Raw genomic sequence first — 23,353 nt, forward strand, 5'->3', positions numbered from 1 at the left:
CCTGGCAATAAAGCTCTTTCTGATTCTGATTCTGATGCTTTATTAAAATAATATACACTTTGCAGAAAACCACACTTAGCTACTTTATTTGTAACATACACAACCATACAGAGTAACACAGGCATTTAGAGTTATACATATTATAGCACTATAGTGTGTATTAAATTTGATATATCATATGACTGAATTTTTGCACAAAGTCAAATCATATTAAACTAAACCTCCATTATAGCTGTTCTGCGTACAGTACACTAGATGGCGCTAGCTATTAATGATTGTGATACACTATAAATACATAGATATTAACTTAAAAATACTCTTGATGTAATTATAAAACGCCACATAAATAATTTAAGATAAGATTAAGGCATTACATATTTTGATTTCATTGTGATTTGTCAAAATATATGAACAAATGTATCCCTAATCATTTAAATGACCACAGCAAGTTCCATTGGTATGTCAGCAGATGGCACCCCTACAGCATGTGGCTTTATTTGTAATATTTGCACATTTGATTTGCTCACTTGGTTTTATGGAACTTAAAAGTAAAGCAAAAATGTATTTAAAGCAAATTATATGAGTTTAAGAGTTAAAAAGAACATAAATAGAAGTACTACCATTAATATCCTGGTCAAGGTCCTGGTACTTTTTGTGTATTTATTCCTTTTATTCTATTTATTCCAGCCCTGTTTCTCATTGAAGAGAAGAAATGGCTAATTGAAATTGCTTTTTAATAGTTTAATAGTTAAACATGATAATTTAAAGGTTTAAACTATATTAGTACATTTATCACTACGATTATTCTTGTAGTATTTTTATGTATATAATATACAATACATATCACCAACAGATAGCGGTTGCTGAAGTGACGTCTTCGTAATAAACCAATAGGAAGCGCGTATGCTAATCAGCGCGGTTTCAATAGGAAGTGTAGTATTGGCACTGCGACGTTGTTCCCTATTCAGAAACATACCCAATCTCCGCCTTTGCACTATGATTGGCTAGCCATTCTGTTTTTTTCGATCAATAGCCAATCATAGTGCAGAAAACGCAAGTAGGCGGGATAAGTCGGAATGCAGGTGGGAGAAAGAACGTGTCTATTGCTGTCGTTAACTGTAATTTGGATGAGAGAGAGAGTGAGAGAGAGAGAATCTGCTAGAAAGGGACAGCGGATAAATGCGGATGCAAACATAGATCCAGGTTGTCCGTATGGACGGATTTGGAGACAGCTAACCTGAGAAAGAGAAAGATCTGTTGTTGAGCGGAAAAGGTAAGTCAGGCTGATGCTTTATTTATCGCTCCTAGCTACAGTAGCTAACGCGGGCTAGCTCCTGCCTTGCCTCGCCCTGCCTCGTGCAGCACTCGTTTTTATCCACTTTCTGTCGTACACGACTTACAAAACAGATTCGTGTTTAATGTCATTTTTATTTATATTTATTTACATATTTGTATATACAGAAACGGTGAATAAGGTGCAGCTTAGAGTGTGTGTTGTGTGAAGGTGGAGTTGCCTCAGCAATGCCTCGGCCTCACCAGAGAGAAACAGACAAACCCTTCATTTCAGTTATACACAAACAGGAAACGGGTTGTTTTTTAGTGTGTATTAACACACTGACTTTATACCTTATGTTGTATACAAATGATGCAGAATTAAACCTCCTGAACTACATAATAATAATAATAATAATAATAATAATAATAATAATAATAATAAAAATCCATCAGTTTTCCTGTGTTTACATTAATCTAACTACATCTGTCTGTCTGTCTGTCTTTATGGGTCTGTCTATCTGTCTGTCTATATATTCTATAGAAAGGCAGCTAAACATAAATATATCTCTCTCTAATGATATTCATCCCTGTCTATATTCATTTCTATTTTTTATAATGACTTGTCTGACCATACTCATCTTTGTATTAGCTTTTTTTCTGTATTCATATTGATCTGTCTCTCTATTTTAATATTTCTCTAAAAGTCTTGTGTTTCTATATTTATCTATCTGTCTTCATACCTGGCTTTTTGTTTGTCGGTCTGTCTTTATTTATCTATCTGTCATGTAACACAAAAGGGGTTTCTCAACAGGAAAAGAGAAGTAAGAGCAATAGTGTTTTTGTGGAACAAACAGTCGAGTCAATGAGATCATATTTAAAAATCATGCTTATGAATACTTTCTGTTGACATCCTCAACATCACCTCTGTAGAGATTTTGTAATTAATCAGTTGTTTTGCATTATCCCTTACAGCAGACTGTATGATCTGCATCTGTATAAATGAATAATATGAGTTGTTGTGTTATTATTAATAATGATTTGTAAGCTTTTATTAGCCTGGATGGTGAAGGCAAAAGAGCAGGCCTCTGTGTATTATGTGTCTTTATTGCTGCAGGCTGTGAACAGATTTTATGTTATTTAACTCTGGCCTTCCTGACTGTGAGGACATTTGTAGGATTATTCAAGGCAAACTACTCTTAATTATATTTAGGCTAGTTCAGCCTGGAAGCTGTATGTAACCCTAACATGTGGTCATGGCTTGTAGCCAATAATCTACGATTTGTTTTTGAAGCATTTGAGGCCAGGTCACTTGTCAGTGAGTTAAAAGGTCTTTTAAACACAACAGTTAAAATCTCTATCGTTCAGATCTTGTCTTAAATATTGTTATTTTCTAATATATATTTGTTTTTCTCCACAGGTTGGACCTGATCACTGTGAAGTCTCAGTCTTCTTTATCCAAGCAGAAGAGATTACAATTTAGAAAGCCACACAAGAAACAGAGTAAGTCTATTACACATTTTACACGTCTATTACACGTAGATACCACAATAGTTCATCTTTACACTTTATTTCTGAAACTCATTTGAGGTTCCTCCCTTTTTTCTTCTTCTTCTGTTTTTTTCAGACTAGCCATGACCACTCACGAGTCGGAAGTGTACCCGGTGGCACCGGAGATGCCGGCCATGTTTGATGGGATGAAGCTGGCGGCCGTTGCCACCGTGCTCTACATCATTGTCCGGTGCCTGAATCTGAAAAGCCCCACTGCGGCACCGGACCTCACATGCCAGGACACACCACTTAACCGCTTCCTCCTCAAGTCCTGCCCCTTACTGACCAAAGAGTGAGTGTTGTGTGTGGTCACTTTCATCTTGAAACACATCCTACATAATACATTACAGTTGTGTTACTCTGCCTAAAAGCCCATATATGAAAGCAAATGCACAAGCATCATTTGTAGTGGTAATTTTATAACTGATTGTACTTTGGATTTGGATTTATTACACGAAAATAAATTGGAAAGTCGCAGTTTAGATCACATGGGCGATGGTCTGGACAAGATGGAGGTGTAACTTCTCATAATTAACTACAAAAAATACATCTACTAAATACATAAATTCTACTTTTAGAAAATATAAAACAAAACGTGTTGCTCATTTGTTTTTAACGAGTAAATAATATACACGTGACATTACAAATCAAACTATTTCTTTTTTGTAGGTGCTTAAATGTCAACCAATTTCCTTGTATCTCATTATCTTGCTGCAAAAACACATAATAACTCAGGCAAACATTCGTTTTCGACTAATTTACCATCAGCTACATATCCATCACCTCCCCCATGCTTTCTTCCTGACATTCCCTCAACTCAGAAACAACTAATTCCGACTTTGTGGTAATGTTCACATGCGATCAACTTGTAAATACGATCATTTTCACATGACCTGAATGCACCATTACATAGAGACTTGAGATAGATGCATCACAAAAACATGTTTAAAAAGGTCTGTAATTGTTGTTATGAAGTTTTCTGTAAGATGTTACTTCAGATGTTACTCTGTATGTTGTTAAATGCATTGAGTGCCAACATGGCACAGCTGAGTTACAATTAGTGACGCCTACTAAACTAACAGTGCACTAAAGGCATGATTAAAAGTTAAAATGGCAGCTAGGCACAGACACTTCCTCTTTTTATATGGTGTCATTTCGCTTATCGTAAATAAAAGGCCAGTTTTATTAGTTCTTATGTAAGGATTTTGTTTGTGGTAAACTGTAACCACGGTTCTTGCAGTAATGATTCTGCCATTTAATCAGGATTTACTTTATGCATGATCTGTGGTAGGAAACATGTTAACATTCTTCTTAATTCTAGAAACTTTTTCTAGAGCAATGTGTTTGTATATTGTTGATAAATGAGGTGAGGTCTCTGAGAGCTATGGGATGTTTGGAAACAGAGTGGAGTTTTTCTTCTCACTCTGTAGGTATGTTGTTAGTGCTGTGAGCAGTTTGTTATTCAAAACACATCTCAATAATAGCCTGTGCTTTTGTACAAGCAGAAATATTTACGTAGTCAAGGCAACGGTGTTGAATGTTTGGTATTTTCTATCCCTGCTGTAGTGATTGATTGATTCTTTTTCTAAGTACTGACTTGGGTTTGCATTTTAAATTGCTGTGTGGTGTGTGTGTGGTATGTGTGTATTTTATGTGTGTGCACGTGGTGTGTGTGCACGTGTATTGTGTGTGTAATTTGTGCGTGTGGGTGCGTGTATTGTGCGCGTGTGTAATGTGCGTGCGTGTCTGTGCGCGTGTTGTGTGAGTGCGTGTATGTAGTGTGCGTGCTTGTCTGTGCGTGTATTGTGCGCGTGTGTAATGTGCGTGCTTGTCTGTGCGTGTATTGTGAGTGTGCGTGCGTGTATGTTGTGTGAGTGCGTGTCTGTGCGTGTGTTGTGTGTGTGTGTGCGCGTGTATGTTGTGTGAGTGCATGTCTGTGCGTGTATTGTGTGAGTGTGCGTGCATGTATGTTGTGTGTGTGTGTGTCTGTGTTGTGCCTGTATTGTGCATGTGCGCTTGCGTGTATGTTGTGTGTGTGTCTGTGTGCGCTTGCGTGTATGTTGTGTGAGTGCGTTTGTATGTTGTGTGTGTCTGTGTTGTGCTTGTGCACATTATTACTGCACGTGCCTTTTCTATCTTGCATCCTTTAGTTCATTAGCATGAAGAGCGGCTGGCTGTTTCTTTCTCAGCCTTAAATTAGCGCTTGTTATGTAATCGTTTGTTTCCAAGTGCAGTTACGACTCCCCGGGTCGAAGGATCAATCAATTCAGCAGCAAAGCACCTTGGCTCTTGCAGTATTTCCTGTAAATTCATGTTCAAAGCTGGTTCAGAGATCTTTTCAGACACTGTATGATGCAGAAGCAGTGGATAAAGAGAGAACACAGGACTCGCTGATATGTGTCTGGACCTTTGAACATTAATAGGCGGGTCAGGCCAGTGCGGCCCTGCTGTTACTCACATCCTGCATGCTTATCGCTTACTTATTACTGGTGCTTAGCGATAATAGCAGAGGAAAGAAGCATAAACACAAAGCAGCCAAGGGTTTTATATATCTCTAATTGTCTCTCTGTGTTGGAGGCTTTTCATCCTTTGTTGTTGTCAGGATAAACTGCAGCTAAATTTACTCTTTTAGTCACTTCTTTTTTTAACAAACATCATCATCATCTTTTTTTTTATCAGTCTAATTAGTCCCTGTAACAGTTTCTATTTATCAAACCCTGCTCTTACAGCTCTTAGCTGTTTATTGCTAATCAACTTGACATGAAGTGCTAAAAATGTTGGAGGATTGCTTCTTTAAATCAAGCTCCTAAAACTCCTACTATATCATCTAGTTTAGCTCTGAACACTCATTTGATCAGTTTTAGAATATGTAATAAATAAAGTGCTGTTATAAAATAACAGTAGTCATTGTGGATGTACATAACGTAATGGAAGCGGTGCTATCTTATCATTTAAAGAGATATAGAAGAAGAGGGTGTGTGTGTGTGTGCGTGCAAACAGGATGTTGGTGGACTTTGCTGTCTCGGCAGGTATGAAGCATTTCCTGAACCGCTGACCACCTTCTCCTCCCTTTAAGTGCGCCTGGTTTTTCCAGCGCACTTTTGCTTTTGTTCCATTCTCTTATCACAGTGATTGGAGGTGAACCTGATTGTCACTGAGGTATTCTGAAGGAGACATGACTGAGCCTTACTGTGGTACCGCTATGGCACCATAATGCATATTTTAATCAGAATCAGATTTATTGGCCAAGTATGTTGACACACACAAGGAATTTGGTTCCAGTTTGTGACTCTCAAAAGTAGAGACATAAATAACACTATACTATACAAACTAAACAAGAAAACAATGCAGACGATGAGATTCAATATAAACAGGATGAGTATAAGATATGAATATGGAATGAATAAAATAGATAAAATATGAATATAGAATATAATATTATATTAATAATCAACATACTACTGTGAGGCTTTGTGCTTTAATTACAGCTGTTTAGAGAAGTTAAGAAACACATGATGGACTGAGTAAGTTAGTGAAGTAAACGAGATTATTCTGTCTGTGGAAACGATAATCTTAGAAAATCTCTCTGGTTTTATATATCTGCCCTGAAGATTGAAGGCAGCTTGTTTCACAGAGGTTGACTGTGGACAGAACTGTTGCACAACCACTTTTTTTTTTTTTAATTATTTTTAAATTTTATTTATTCATTTATTTGAAATCCCCATCGCAACGTCTGGTGTCGTTTGACTTTTTATTTTTTCAAGCCAAATGCCTCACATCTCTCGGTCGTGGCCTTTACATGACCTTAGTGTGCTATAGGAAAGTGTGTTGATGAAGTAAAATGCCACATCTTTATATTACAGATTTTATATTAATTTTAGTTTCCTCATTCGGTGTGTCGGAAAGCCTTGGTGTAACCAGTGACACGGTATCATAGAGCACCGCCATACAAAACAATACACTTTAATATGGAAATAAAGCTGACATTTAAACAAGGAAATGGTCATGATTAATACAGTCCATTGAGTAAGGAATAAAACAAAGCATGTGGTTGTTTAGATCGAATCGTTCCTAGAATCACTTACTGTAGTTTTATGTTTAAAACAACTTCTGACCGGTTAGAGTTACTTGATGATGTGCAAAGTCTAGAAATGAAGTTAGGTCCTGTTAACACTTACTGATTTTTACATAATTTATGATTTGTATAGCAAAAGGTTCCCTTAATCTAATACTAGTCTCTGCATAAGGCGTTAGATTAGAATCAATAAAGTTTTCTAATAGAACTCTAAATCTATGCAAAGCTCTAATTGTACTCTAAATCTAATCTCAAGAAAGAAACAGAGAAAGCTGTAAAAAAAATTAATCAAATATCAAAACCAAAACAAATCAGTAACAATATATAAACATCTAAAATGATCAACCGGCTTCAGACTATTCTACATTAAGGAGGAGAAGAGATTCAAACTAAATCACCCTCTCTCTTTTTCTTTAAACTGGAGCATGTAGATTTATCTCGTCTTATCGGATCAGGTTAAACATCAATCGTCCAGTATACAGCTTAGGTCAAATATGGTAGGCAATTACAGGTTAATTAACTTACAGGGTAATTTTTTGTTATTGATTATGTTTAAGGTCATCTTCCTATTATAGTATGCATGTGTACAAATGATTTTAAAAGGTTTACAGTAAATCGACTCTGTCCTGTAGGTACATTCCTCCGCTGTTGTGGGGGAAAAGCGGCCATTTACAGACGGCTCTGTATGGAAAGCTGGGCCGCGTGAGTTCGCCACACCCGACCGGCCTGCGCAAGTTTCTGCCAATGCAGGATGGCGCCACAGCGACCTTTGATCTCTTCGAACCCCTGGCGGATCATCAGAGTGGAGGTCAGTGCCTCATGGGAGTACAGTTGCTTTGTGTTTGGGCTGTAGTGAAATGCTAAACCTTTCATGGAATCCTTTCAGCCTCTCCCACTGAAAACTGTTAAAGCTTTAAAGAAGCAGGGAAAGAAAGAAGAGGCTGTATCTTTCTCAATACCAAGAATTCAGTCTGAAAAGGATGTTTTGGGGAAATTGGCTTGTAATAACAAACCTGCACAAGAATGAAGAACAGCAATGTAAGAGCTTATGACTCGCTAGCATGACCAGAATGGCCAGAATGACCATTATTCGTTATGCGTTATTTCCAGCCAGATAGCGTCCGAACCAAAGCTTGGACATAAGTAACAACTGAGCAGATATTCAACAAACAGTTGCATTACTAATTTCCATCCACCATCCTCAGGGTCATTTTTGTTGGTATGTTATCAACTGATATTTGTGTAGCATCAGAAACTCTTATGTTTACATTTATATTTTGGCAGACACACTTATCCAGAGCAACATACAAAAGTGTTTTGAATTAATGAGAACATGAATTAATGAGAACATGGTTCACCAGGTCACAGACTGAGGACTTAACTAAGTCTAAAACTTTTGTTAAAGCACATTTTTTACATACATAATACAAACAGGAAAAACAAGTGCTTGTTTTAGCATTTCAGAAATAAGTATGTTTTTACTTGTGGAATGCCTCACACACTTGGTTATGTCTGACACGTCTGACCAGTTTTTACACTGTCAACTTTTCAAGAAAATGTTCAAGATGCATCGCAGCTTGCAGTGTATGAGGCTGCGTAGCCATAGACCGTCGCTAACATCTTGGTGCTAGATACAACACCATACCTTCAGTAATACAGGGCCAGAGCTGTTTTGGTGGCACAAATATAAGAAAAGAAAAGCCTCATGGGTAAAATGGTTTAGATGATGCCAAGAGTGGATAAATATATTGATAAAAATTTTTATTCATGTATCACTTTTTTTGGTCATGGTCTAATACCAAATGTCTTATTTCATAGTGTTTATGTTTTAGTTATTTTTATAATGATTTCTTTTTTTTACCTTTTTTTTAAAACCACTGTTTAGCTACAGATCATTGAAATAAGGAAGTAGAAAATAATGTTGACTGAATGCAAGGGTAAACTCTCAAAAAATCCACAGCTTTAGTTTGGATGAAGTGTAAAAAATGTGACACATTTGCATTCTCTTATCACTGGCCAAATCAGACATGTTCTGACCAGCATGCAAATTGCTTGCGGTCACATTTTCATGTTGTCACTCTTTCTCCTTCTCTCACACAGCGGACGTCACCATGGTTATCTGTCCAGGCATTGGGAACCACAGCGAGAAGCACTACATCCGCACATTTGTGGATTACTCACAGAAGCAAGGCTACCGCTGCGCCGTGCTCAACCACCTCGGGGCCTTGCCCAACATCGAGCTCACCTCCCCCCGCATGTTCACCTATGGTACGTTCCATTAAACATTTAGAGCCTAGCTGTTGAGGTTAAAAAACAATGAAGCCTCTGTGTTGTCTTGTTGCCCTGCCCTTCAAAGTAATTCTGCCCATTTCTTCTGTTCTTGAAATAATGACAAAATAAAGGCTCTAATCTATTCTTGAAAGAACGCAGTACATTTTCTAAGTAAATAGAAAAATTATTTGCCTATTTGCCTGACATTTTGCCATGGTGTCTATACACGTATATTTTATACAGACATTGATGTTTTTGATTTTTTCATAGAACTTAGAAAATGTGTGTAATATGTTTCTCACACCAAAGACTGCTATATAAGTAAAGAAAGAATATGGTACATACACATAACCTACTTGTGCATAATAATACACAAATACTCATTGATGTCTACAGTCATTTTTAGGTAGTATTTATGTAGTTTTTGAATTATTTATTTATTTTTTTAATCCACACTCTGTAGGCTGTACCTGGGAGTTTGCAGCCATGGTGGGCTACATAAAGAAGACCTACCCTCAGAGCCAGCTCATCGTGGTGGGCTTCAGTCTCGGTGGCAACATCGTCTGCAAATTCCTGGGGGAGAACCATGCCAATCAGGAGCGTGTGCTGTGCTGCGTGAGCGTGTGCCAGGGCTACAGTGCACTCAGGCAAGCTGGAGTTTTTCCGAATAAAATCATGCAAAAGCTAACGTGGTTCTACATTAGAAACATTAAGATGCATGCATTTGTTTCAGTGCTGATGAAAAAGCTGTACCAATTTAGAGCAGTGTGTGTGGGGTGTTTGTGATTTAATGGATCTGCGAGTCTTTATATTAGTGAGGTTAGATCCCACAGGCCATCTTTTATTACTAGTAAACCAATATTTAGAAAATATTTTCAGATACATTTCTTTTGCAGTGTGTGGCGTGTTCAATGGAGGTATATGTGCCTGTCAGTCCCGGTGTAGGAAATTTGAGCCTTGGCTGTCATACAAAAGAGAACTAGGTATGGCCTTGGTGCTTATCAGGCCTGGTAAAAGAATATTGGACTCTGTACCTGTCATGCCTAATGAAGGAGGCATAAGGTTATCCCTCTGGGGTCCAAAGACTCGCCGGCGCGTCATTCATAGTCATACACATACATGTAATACATCATTCGAATCTGTAAAGGGTCTACTTTTATTTGAGTGCCTTCATAATAACAACAAAACACTGTGCTTTTGTAGAATAAAGAAATTAAACAGAGTGCGTTCTCTGCCATCTCGGTCTCAGTCACCGCTCTTCACAGACACATAAATGCCAATGTGTTCCCGCCTCCCTCAGAGCACGCTGTTCATACAGAAATGAACTGCGGTGATTCAGGTAATCACGTACACGCCCCTGAGACACAGGAATGACTCAATACATGAAACCCGGACCTGTGTGCTTGGAAAAGCTTTGGAAATGCCAGGCATGAGATGTTCACTTTTGTGTTCAGCTGAAAAGGAACTGTTTCCTAGAATGGCACAAAGATGTATAACTGTATAATTCTGGGTACTATGTGACAGAGTAGGTTAGTTGGCTTCTACAAAATTTACACCCTTTTTTTATCTTGTACTCTTCCTGTTGACACTTTTTTTTTTTGTTGCACAGTTTTGCCCTCAATCAATCAATCAAATTTTATTTATAGTGCACCTTACAACAGCCAAAAGGAGCACAAGGTGCTTTCCAGTAAAACAACAATAAAAAACAAAATAAATGGAATCAATAAGAACACAATGAAACATAAAATAGCAGTTGAAACCGGGTCTACGCCTTAAAAGCTTGTATGAATAAATATGTCTTCAACTGCGATTTAAAAACACTCAGCACAGTGATGGATCGTAAATGAGCTGGAAGTGCGTTCCACAGCTTTGGTCCCTTGATGGCAAATGACCGGCCTTCAAACTTCTCATAATTGTATTTGGGAATGACCAGAGAGGTATGTCCAGAGGAGCGGAGAGATCTGGCTGGTTGGTAGACCTTTATTAATTCTGTGAGAGAGGCTGGGGCCAGACCATTGATGGCCTTGAACACACAGAGAAGGACCTTATACTCCACCCAAAACCGCACCGGAAGCCAGTGAAGTGAGTGGAGGACAGGGGTGATGTGTGAGCGTTTGGAGGTGTTGGAGAGAAGACGTGCTGCCGCGTTTTGTACTATTTGAAGCCGATTGAGAAGTGATTGATTAAGTCCAGTGTAGAGAGCATGCCCTGATTGTGTCTTCTGTGTTACTACTAACTTCTAAAGTGATTTTGTGTGGTAGTTAAATATTCTGTTTAAACTACAAACAAAAAATATGCAATAATTTATTTTGTCCTCACATTCTTTCTTGTAACTCCTCTCTCAGTCACAAACTTACCTGAAAGGCTCATTATGCAGCTCATTATGTGGGCCTTTGTCTTCTCAGGTGTGAATCACACTAATATTCATGATAGTTGACGCCTACTCGCATATGCCCTTTTCAAACAAAGTGTTTTAGAAAATTTAAATCAATATATTGTTTTCTGTGAGCGAGTAAACAAGATGATTTTCACATAATTTTGAAGCAAAAACACTAGGATACAAGATCCACTTCTCAAAAGTCCTGTGAACCGATGTTCTGTATGTGTTTTATGGCCTTATTCAAGTGATCTAAAATGTTTCATTTTTCACTAACCACGCATAAACATTGTTTTCTCAAAAACACAATCATGTACTTACAAGCTGCTCACATATTATTGTAGTCCAGTTTGTGCTGATTACAGTGATATTAGACATTAGCCATCAATCAGCACAAACTGGACTACAATAATATGTGAGCAGCTTGTATGTACATGATTGTGTTTTTGAGGGGAAAAAAATTTTTGCTTCAAAATTATGTTCATCTTGTTTACTTGCTCACAGAATTTTCTAAAACACTTTTTGTTTGAAAAGGGCATATGCGAGTAGACATCAACTATCATGCATATTAATGTGATTCGCACCTTAAAAGACAAAGGCCCGCATAATGAGCTGCATAATGAGCCTTTCAGGTAAGTGTGTGACTGAGAGAGGAGTTACAAGAAAGAATGTGAAGACAAAATAAATGTGTATATTTTGTGTTTGTAGTTTTATTTAGAATATTTAACTAGTGCAAACAGTGCCAGACAAGATATAAGTACTAAAAAAATCCTAAAATCCACATAAAGTGCATGTGTGCCAGACAAGAGACCGAGCAAACAGACACTACTGCAAAACAGATTCTTAAAATAAATAATAAAGTTTTTATTCCAGTATATGTATACTAGTAACAATATTGTATATGACCAATACAATATGGCTCTGTTAAAATCTTTAATGGAATCTTTTTTAATCTTTAATGGAATCTGTTAAAACTTGGTGCTTCTTATACCATTGTTTGGGGGCGTTGATCTTGTTTGCATAGCCCGCTCAGGTAATTTCCATATGAATGGCGCGCACGCGGTAGGTGGGATCACATTAGCGCTAATGAAGTCGAGCCAGAAAAACTGTAGCTCTCTATACTTACATACAGATTACACAAAAAGACAATATTTGCTTTCGATTTTAATTACTCATTTAAAAGTAGACATTTCAGGCTTTCATTAGACATATGTATCATGTGATAAGTATTGGCGGAGTTATCAGTTCATGTTTGTAACGTGTTTCAGGAAGATGGTCAAGGAGACAGAGATGTCTGAATGCACATCCTGGTTATTTTCTTTATTTGCCAAAAGCACAGCATTTTGTTGTTATTATGAAGGCATTCAAATAAAAGTAGACACTTCACAGTTTCGAATGATGTATTACATGTTTGTGTATGATTATGAATGACGGAGTATTTTAAGTGGATTTCACGTTGAAGAGGAAAAAATCCGCCAAAGACGCACCGGCGCGCATTTGGACCCCAGAGGGTTAAACAAAATTGTCTTTTTGGCTGTCGGTACCAGGTGAAGGAAAGGTGGCTGTGTGTTTTCATCCCAGCTAAGGTGGTGTTGCCATGGTGCTTGTTAAGCCCAATAAAGAGGTGGGTCAGGTTCACCAAAATGTCTTTTTGTGGCTGTACAAAAATGAAACAGCTGCTGTGTCTCAGTCCTAATGGAGAAGGTGTGACCTCATAGTCAAAGGATGTCTCATGTCACCAGTGCAGCTCAGTATCATGCATTTAATCAGGTTCAATGCTTTAAATATACACTTTCTCACAGCAGATTGTTATTTGGGTATTAATATTCACATTGTTTTGCTGGATTAACAAACAGTTTGTTAGTTAAAAAGCTGTAAATAATATATTTTGCCAGCTGTGCTTGCTTCTTCAGCCTGGCATCTAAAATGTATTGGCGAAGCAGCGGTGGTTGTTAGACGTGGGAGTTTTCTCATCCTCACATGTGTAGCACATCTTTTGTGCATTGTGGTTCTAATCTAAATTGAACCACTATTTGTAACATCCTACAACCGTGTGACTATTTAACATACTGTGCTCCACATGTAAACCGTATTTTCGCAGGAACTCTCCGAATCTATAAACAGAACAAACATGCTGTTGGACATTAGTGGCCCATTACTCATCGAGCCATGGCATGAAGCCTCTCTTCATGTACAGTAGCAGCAGTGTTAAAAATGTGGATGAGTGAGCTGCTTTACTGTTCAGAAGCTCAGTGGGAAATTTCTAGTATATTAGCATTTTTTGTGTGTGAAACTCTTTGGAAAGTATTACAGGATCGTGTTATTTTCGTGTACTTGGTTGATATAGGATGTTTCTCTTTGTATTTAGAGCTCAGGAGACCTTTCTGCAGTGGGATCAGTGCCGGCGCTTCTATAATTTCCTCATGGCTGACAACATGAAGAAGATTATTCTGTCACACAGGTAGAGCCAGTCACCATAAACGACAAAGCTGAATGTGTGAAACAGAAGAGCGGTCGCCTTCTGTCTGGTTGTTAGGAGTAATTCTCTATGGTATTTGCTGTAGTTGTTTTTGATCTTTTTTTTCCCACAGGGGCAGTCTATTTGGAGGAGGCTCTCTTAAGTTGATAGATGCAGATCTGAGACGCCTTTACACTGCCACCTCTCTTATGCAGATCGATGACAACATCATGAGGTGTGTTTGTGTGCCGCTTTGTGCACTTAAAAAAGCCTTATGTTTGTAAAAAATTGCAGTTTTTGAGATAATGAATGATAATCATACGAAGTGATCCAGGATCATTTGATCTGCATAGCTAAAATGTATATATAACTGATATACCTCAGTTCATCTATAAAACACTAAGCTTGTTAAGTAACCTTTAAAAGAAAAAGCAATCACCTTAAGAAACAGTTGGAATCAGAAAAACACCATTATACTGAGGATGCAGTAGCCTTTTGGTTAAAGTGTTGGACTACTAATCTGAAGGTTGTGAGTTTGAATCCCAGGTCCATAAGACTGCCACTGCTGGGCCCCTGAGCAAGGCTTTTAACCCTCAGTTGTATAAAATGAGATAAAATACGACGTCACTCAGGATAAGGGCATCTGCCAAATGCCTTAAAATATAAATGCACTGTATGTACTAAAACGAAAACATTGCCCTTATGCACATCTAGAGAAGGCCCTACTAAGACCATTAAGACTATTTAGTAACTAATATTTAGAACTAATAAGAGGAGGAAAATAACAGAATAAAACTGACAGGCAAGAAAATCCACATAAACAAACCTAAAAAAAATCCTTAGTGCGATAGAAGTCTAAATGTTCACCAAACAATTTGTAATATTATTGTTCCAGTATTATGTTAACATTATGTTAGACTGGCCAAACTTTTTATGCAATTTGCATAGGAAAAATCTGTTTGAGTTCGTTTACATGCGGTGACAAAGGCAGATGAGTCGAGTAGTATGCGATTCTAAATGACTGACAGTTGTGCAGGTGTTGTGAAAGCTCCAGTGTTAAGACCAAGGAAGCCCCACCCACTCTCTCATATCTTACATGATTAATCATCTCTATTAATCACAGCTCGCACGCAATTTCTTCTAGTTTAAAAGTAGGGGTGTGCAAACTTTTGCACTAACGGTATACACCTGTGTTGACCTAATATTGTATCAAGGAGAATAAAATATTTAAGGAGGATATTTTTAGTCTCATTCAGTGAAGGTAGTAATCGTGAAGGCATATTAATAGAATATTAAAAAAAAAAGATGATCTTTACATTTTGTTCATCAGTATTGAATTTTTTTATGTTCTAGAAAATTCCATGGACACAATTCTTTGAAAGAGTACTATGAGAAGGAGAGCTGTGTGCACTTCATTCACAATGTGAGTACAGCTCGTGTTGGCCTTTTAAACAAACAAATTTATTTTCATATATGAGATATTATTTAACTGTGAACATTTCTGACTTTCTTTGTTTTTGTTGTTGTATTAAATCAGCTTCTTTGTGTCCACGTGTTGTAGGTGAACGTTCCACTCCTGCTGGTGAACTCCGCCGACGATCCTCTCGTACACCAGTCTCTTCTCACCATCCCACGCACACTCGCAGGTACCGCTGCTTTCTGAACACACACTTCATTTCAGTCACTTCACTACACACACTTTTGATGAGGAAGTGCTAGAAAAGAGAGTTTTATCTGTCTTGTTACACTAGTGTCCAACAAGTTGCTTTCACAATTATAGTGAACCGATCGGATTCTGCTGCGCTTCTTCCATCCGTTTCTGAGAATTAGGGCCTTGGAGCCCAAATTGCTGAGCTGCAAATGTATGTAACACTGGACGAGCCAGTATTTCAAACAGATCTCTTCTAGTCTTTTGTACATAGCAACATCTTTTGACAGTACATACACACCATGCAGTTTACAGCTTGCCTACTTCTGAATATGAAGAGGCTCGCCAAGGACAAGCTGGCTGTTTTTAGAATGATGAGTGACTGAGATGTCATGTTAGTCCTAGATACTCACACACACAGACACAGCTGACTGCCAGTAAGGAAAGGCTTCGTCATGGAGATTAGTCAGAACACATTACTGTGATGAAACGATGAAAGTGATATTCTATTAATATTAATATATATTTATACAGGGTGTATATTAGATTGAGCTACAGTATGCCTTCGAAGCTGGTAGTAGATCAGGGTTTGGTTGTTACATGCATATTTAATGTTTGACAAGGTAGATAATTGAGACTGATTTGGGGGGAAAGGATACCTGCATTGTTACAGCTGTTTTGTTTTTTTATTTACCTTTTTGAAAACTAGCTTATGCCCTTTTCTGTAGGTCTGAGTATTCAACTTCAGTTCTGTCCAAGACTTTAAATTTAGTTCCATGATGTGACCGAGTTATAAATATAATTTTTGATTCCATGTTTATGCAAGAACAAAAAAATGTACATCTGGATGGATAAAAAGCTCTGTGGGGGAAAAAATTGGTAGATTTTAGACGAGCTAGACAGCAGTCCACTTAAAATCAGTAATTAAGGTTTATCTTTCTTGTACAGTTTGTATAATTGATGCCAGGGCACCGTGAAAATTAGCCTCATGACTCAATGCTTTACTAAGACACTTTGACACCCATATATGTCTCAGTGTCTGCAATGTGACCTTTAGATTCCTCGACTGGAGAGACACAGAGGGTGTAAGCTTCTTTGTTTTCTTTGGCTTCAAGTGTGTTTAGTTTATTATTGGCTTTAAGATTGCTTAATGAGTGGGTGGTGGAACAAGTGGTTCAAGCTTCAGTGTCTGCCAGAGAACACTTAAAGAAATGTTTGTCTTTTCAGTCATGCCGAGGTACAAGAATAAGGAAAAAAAACATTCAGATCGAAAGGGAATAAAAGAAAATTAAACCGTTAAGTCGTGAATTTGCAGTAGTGCGATTTAAACTATTTTAAAGGACCAGTGTGATCAAGGTTAAGGGTCATGGTCCCGCATTCAGGAAGGTTCGAATAATGACCTAAAAGAGCTCCTAATTTAGTTTTACATATTTCTAACTAGGACTTTTATCTTCAGAGTGATCCAGGACCAATCTCCGAGCAATTCTGAGCAAGGAAAAATACAATACTTTTATTGTATAGAGGAGGCGGGGCTAAACAGGCTACTTGGTATGAAGCATTCTTTTGAAGCCTGTGATTGGTTGTCCAGTAAATAAAATTTTAGAGCTCTTTTAAAATCTGGAGTATTATAAACCTTCACTTTGTGTCACTTTGTGTCTGATTGGTCACAAAATATCTACATGATCTAATCTGTAGCATCTCATTATCTCACTAACATCATTAAATATTGTACACAATACATTTCTTCTCCCTCTTCACCTTTTGGTCATTTTCTCCTCTGCTAAAGAAAGAGCTCTTTTAAGAATTAATATGCTTTATGAATAACTTTTATCTTTAATTGGATCTTCTCTTTAAGTTGAAGGGGAAACGCCCACAATAGGAGCTTTTTGTATTCTTGGTCACAGCTGATATATTAAAGGTATCGTTCATACTCCAGTGTAAACAAGCTTAATTTATTTTATACAAAATATATAATATAAAAATACATAATATATATACAAGCTAAATTGTTATAGTACAAGGTTTTCGAGCACGTGGGTTGGAGTTTTGTGTCTGTTTTGACACAAGGAAATAAAGCTAACGAATCTCCAATTAAGTGATTTATTAAAGACTTCTGTGGTAACCTAACTCTTTGCTTTATTTTCCTCTTTAATGGATTTATAATTTCTACATTTCTTGGTTTAAATCCATTACTGGCTTAAATATTACAGAATGGCAAAATAAAAAAAATGTGTTTTAGTCTTGACTTAATAGCCATAATAGAATTGATCTGAGGACCTGGGGGAAATGTAAAAGCAGGGAAGTCCCTGATCTCTGAGAACGTTGCTCATTAAAGCTTTAAAAAAAAACATTAATAAGAAACTTAAAGTTCACCCTGTAATAGACCAGGAGCCAAGTTAAAGAGAGGTTAAAGAGATCTTGGTTAATAGGATACATTTTCTTGGTACCAGCTCGATTCTCTGTACCGGAGCTAAGATATTTCTATGAATCTAATGGGATGTAGACACGCATGAATACATTATTCAGAATAAACAGGTAATGCCTTCAAAACAGATGCAGATTTAAAAAGCCTTGGCAGAAAGTTTCACAAGCATCTGGTTGAGACAAGAAGTCTCCATCAGGAATGGTATCCCTCAGGTCTCGGGTTTAAAAAGACAACAACAACTATTCTCTTCAGGCTTTTCCACATCTGAATTCCAAATCCTGAAGACAGACACAGATATTTTGGGTATAAAACTGACACATATATTGGTATTATATTACACCCTTAACAGCTCTGTATTATCACTGCAACAAGCTCATTTTAGATGAGACATCTGAGGTTTGGCTTTGAAAATTAAAGGTAAAAATGGAAGAGCCATAAATGTCATAAAAGAGATAAGAAGACACTCTGTACTTCAGAACAGTCCAGAATGGCTGAGGAGGCTGAAGTCCAGTTACTTTATATTGTTACACTCATGTAGTCTTATGAAATTAGGTAACTTTCCCCATTTTCCCTGTTCTTTCCTCTTCCCCTCTCCAGAAAAGAAAGAGAATGTGATCTTTTCTCTGACACTGCACGGCGGACACTTGGGCTTCTTCGAAGGCGCCGTTCTCTTCCCGCAGCCTCTCACCTGGATGGATAAGGTCATCGTGGGGTACGCCAACGCCATCTGCCAGTGGCAAAAGCAGAAGCCAACATGCCAAAGCCAGGAAGCCCAAGCCTCAGAGGGCACATGCTTGAACAATGCTTCCTAAACTTTGACCTCTGCCCTCTCTCGAATCATGCCCATTCACCATCAAACCACTCAGACCTTTCTGACTGGTCTGACCTTTATGACTCCTCTTACACACACACAAAAAAAGTGTCTTTGTGATCAGTGCTAGAGAAAATGTTTCATAGTTTGGGGATCGCTCACAACACAGGTATACGGGCACATAGACGATAGAGAGGATGAAATGAGGACAGTGTTATACATGTACCATATTTTCTGGACTTAAAAGATTATTACTTCATGTAGTGACCCATATATTTTGCATCACGCTAATTCTAAGTACGTTTATTTGTGTTAAAACGCAAACAATAGTTTGGCACTACAGTAACGCAAGCATAAAAGATTTGTTTCCTGGTGAAATCTTAATCTTTATATATATAAATGAATATATAAGAATGTAATATAATATATTAGATTCTTATATATATTTATATACAAGATTAAGATTTCACATATATACAGACTGAAAACTATATATAAAGATACTCCAGAAAAATGAAAAATTGAGTTTAAAGATCACAGAATAAGGAAATCCCAAAGCAAGATTTCAGAAATCTTTAGTCAGACTGCCTGATTTTACCACCATGTTTAACACACAGTGACAACTGAAGGGCTCTGCAGACCATAATATTTGTTATGACTTCTTGATAAGGATGGACTTATGGACCAATTACACTAAAGTGCCATTATAGAGGCAGTAAAAAGATATTTAGAAATGACTGCTACATTAAGCCAACTCGAACCGATCCATAGATATGCGTCTTGCTCTTGGATACAACCTATTGTCTGGAAAATACGGTACACGTCATGTCGGTTTAAATACGTCTGGCCCTAGCGTGTGTAAAAGAAGTTTACTTGAAGCTACTAGAGTGGAAAGACTTCAGCACAAACAGCTACTGTAGACCGACCGTGCACTACCACACTGTATATAACACTGAGGGAACTGGCCGTTATGCAGGCACTGTGTGCTTATTGTGAGGACGGGCATGCTGCTGGTGCCTCTTCTGTGCTCTTCAACACGCTCTGGTCTGTTGATAACTCGACTAGACCGAGTCAGCACTTTTCATTTTATTGTATTATTCATTTTGGGTGGGGAAAAAAATGTTAAACATAAATCATCAAAGCTAAAAAAACGCTTTTTCTTTTTTTTTTATTAAAGCACTTTATTATTTTTGCCATAACATTTATTGCATAGTTAAAGTTAAAACAGACTAGATCATACAATGCACTAAGAGGGAGAGATGTCCAATCTCTTCAGCTCAATGACTCGATGATCCCTCCTGTTCACCAAAGCCTGACATTCACCAAAACACGTTGTCAGTTCTGTGCACTTGGCTGTGATGTTGTTAGGATAGCAGGAGTTTGGTTGAAGTGTGGATCAGAGTAGGAGTTTCAGCAGGAGACTGCGTGTGTCTGTGAATGCTGGCTCACTGCACGCATGTCTTTCATTTGTGGTTCGTGACCAGTTTTTATGGTTGTTTCTCATCGTAATTTGTAAAAGGAACAGAATCTGAACTTTGAGCAAATTACTGATTTTGTGTTTCAGTTCTTCAGAGTAACTGCATGTTCTTGAATAGTTGGAGTGGAATGAAAGCAGAAAGAAAAGTTCCATGAGAAAGTGAAAAAGGGGGTTAAAAAAACTTTTCAGTTTTTAGACAGACATGTTTAGTGTCTGAAGTTCACTTCACTGGTCTTATAGTGAAACTGTTGATACTGTTCTTGCTACCAGTCGAATGAAGGACGCTTACAGCCGTCAGATTAACGCTGGGCATGTCAAGTGTTCATAGTTCCAGGGACTTGTTTGGATCCTGAGTTTTTCATTCTCTCCTTTGTCCTTGTTGCTTTCTTCCAGTTTGCTCCTAAAAACATTTTGGTTACTCTTAAATTGTCGCTACTTACATTTATCTCATTTGAGCAATTGAGTGTTAAGGGCAAACTGCCACTGCTGGGATTTGCACTCACGACCTGTGATCAGTAGCCAAACATTTATTGCATAGTTAAAACCATTTATTGCATAGTTAAAACCACCAGTGTTTAAACCATCAGTGACTTGAATTCAAAAGTCATTTGGTTAAAGTTGCTAAATGTACTTATTTTACTTTCAGTTACAAATGAAACCTGACCTGTTGTCATCTTATGTCACTTATTAACCAGTGGCCTAACCGAGTCTGCTTGAGATACCAAACAACTCGACACAGTATACATCCAGCATGCACAATGCTAAACAGCTTGCTGTAAGACAATGATTAGTTAGTAGCAATAATAATTTTATTCATATATGTGCAATTGGATGCGATTGAGTTATTGGAAATGGGACGCAGACGTCTGAGACCATTGATGGCTTCATTTTGTGACTGCACTCAGCAGGTTATTTCTACATCATCTGAAAGATAAGGAAGTTCGAGTTAGTCAGGCAGTAGAGCACAGACGCCACCTCCTGGCCTTTTCTTTGTTGTTGTTGTTGGTTAATCTCAATTTACACCAAAATCCTGTGTTTTATAATATTTGTATTTGGTTCAGACCTCAAGCTCAAATCTTATGCAGTAAACACTTTCATTCGTCTGCAGGAAGAAAATGCTTCTGATCGCTCTTCTATCAGATCTCTTATTAGCAGGACACTGATCAAGGAAAATCAGTTTGTTCGTTCAGTATTGAAGCACATCATGAGATCTGAGCTATCAGAAACACCAGCATCATTCCAGTCTCCATTGTCTGATGCTCAGCAACCTTCTGCCTTTCTGAATGTTTCTTACTTTTATTTTTATTTTTTATTTTTGCACAAATGCAGGCTTTAGCCGTGTCTCTTTGATTTTCAAGGTTCATTTATTGATGTCTATATATAATTGTCTCTTGGTGTTGGTTATTTACTCATTTGTTTTGGACTATGATGTACATGAATAATCATCAGTGAGTGTGTGCTGATCATCAGCACGTTTTGTTCTGAAAACCAAAACCAGAAAAAAAATGTAAATATAACACAATGAACATGAATTCTGTACTTTATATAACACGGTGGGTTTTTTTTTTTTTGGGGGGGGGGGTGTTTTTGTTTTTCCCCATCAGCAATAATGTCTGAGTTTTGTTTTTTGTTTTTGTTTTTTACCATGCCAAACTGAAGGGCCTTGTCCAGATAAATAAGAAACGTGTCAAATTAGGTGTGAAATCCCATTCCTGCTGTTGACACACAGTAAAGCCCACATTAAAAATCCATTGGCATTCCCACTGACTACGTTAGACCATCAGGTGAAAATTGCTAATGCAGTGTAAGATCATTCCATGATTTATGCAGTGAAATTTGATTTATAGAGCTGATCACAGTGTGTTCACCGTGCTGTGTGTTTGATGGGTTGTTTGTACCCATGACTATATCATATTCCACCTTTACTAACCATAACATTGTGTGTCTGTCTTAAATTTTTTATTTTTTATTTTTTTTTTGGGTGAAAAAAACAACAGCGTGTGAATGAATAATTGGATTAAATATAATTCACGTGTTAAAATAAATTATTTTCTTGTATGAATATTTCTTGTGTGTTTGTCTTTTCCTTCTCCTATATTATGGATGGATAACATTGTGTTGTATTTGGTATCTCTAGGGTTTGATTCTAGGCATTTGATTCACATGCAGCTGGAAAATGTTCATAGAGATTGTGTGTGTGTGTGTGTGTGTGTGTGTGTGTGTGTGTGTGTGTGTGTGTGTGTGTGTGTGTGTGTCTGAGAGTGTGAGTCTGTGACTGTGTGTGTGTGTGTCTGTGACTGTGTGTGTGTCTGAGTGTGTTTGTTGTGCCCTGTGATGGCGTGGAACCCTGTGCCTGGTATACCATCCTAGAGGTACAGAAAATGGATGGATGTAACTCAAGTTGGTTAAAGTAACTTTGTCCTTTAAATGATGGCTTTGGAATCAGCACTACTGTTACATGATACAACAGAAACAAAGGTTATTTAGGATATGAGGGTTTATTTTTTATTTACTGTTTATTGATCTTTCTCATGGAGAAGAGACATAAGAGGTGCCTCTTTCTAATCTCTCCAGCAGTTTGCTGTTCATTGCCACGTTGTAAGAATTTGTGAAGTACCACAGCTGGTGGATCACATGCACAGCTTTTAAACATGCAAGAATAATAAAAAAAAAAAACAGTGGACAAAATGGACACCCATTGTTATGGGGTTAATATTATTTGTGTAGGCTACTGTGAAAAAAATAAATGTTGTGATTATCATTTATTTATTTTGTGTTGCTATATATTGTCTAGGTTGCATGCCAGTATAAAACAAGTTATGCTCAGCAGTGGTAAGTTTAAGATACTGTTGTAACTGGTGACTTGTCAGACTTCCAAAGGGGGCAGAACATGGAAGCCTGTTTAGCAGAAGCATCTGTAACTGTTACAGCCCAACTGTTTGGTGTTTTACGAGCAACAGTCTCCATGATTATAAGTGTGGATACAAA

General features: G+C 37.6%; 1 protein-coding gene across 1 annotated transcript; it reads left to right on the forward strand.

Moving 5' to 3' along the window:
- The first annotated feature begins 1,070 nt into the window (after positions 1-1,070).
- abhd2a (abhydrolase domain containing 2, acylglycerol lipase a) lies at positions 1,071-20,080 on the forward strand. Its single transcript, XM_027162447.2, has 11 exons — positions 1,071-1,273; positions 2,693-2,775; positions 2,900-3,115; positions 7,531-7,706; positions 8,999-9,166; positions 9,633-9,816; positions 13,915-14,007; positions 14,138-14,239; positions 15,358-15,427; positions 15,566-15,650; positions 18,675-20,080. The coding sequence occupies exons 3-11, from the start codon at positions 2,907-2,909 to the stop codon at positions 18,887-18,889; spliced, it is 1,302 nt and encodes a 433-aa protein (XP_027018248.1). The 5' UTR covers positions 1,071-1,273; positions 2,693-2,775; positions 2,900-2,906; the 3' UTR covers positions 18,890-20,080.
- Positions 20,081-23,353: the final 3,273 nt, after the last annotated feature.

This window comes from Tachysurus fulvidraco, chromosome 2 (genome assembly GCF_022655615.1).
Source record: "Tachysurus fulvidraco isolate hzauxx_2018 chromosome 2, HZAU_PFXX_2.0, whole genome shotgun sequence".
In the NCBI taxonomy this organism is placed as follows: domain Eukaryota; kingdom Metazoa; phylum Chordata; class Actinopteri; order Siluriformes; family Bagridae; genus Tachysurus; species Tachysurus fulvidraco.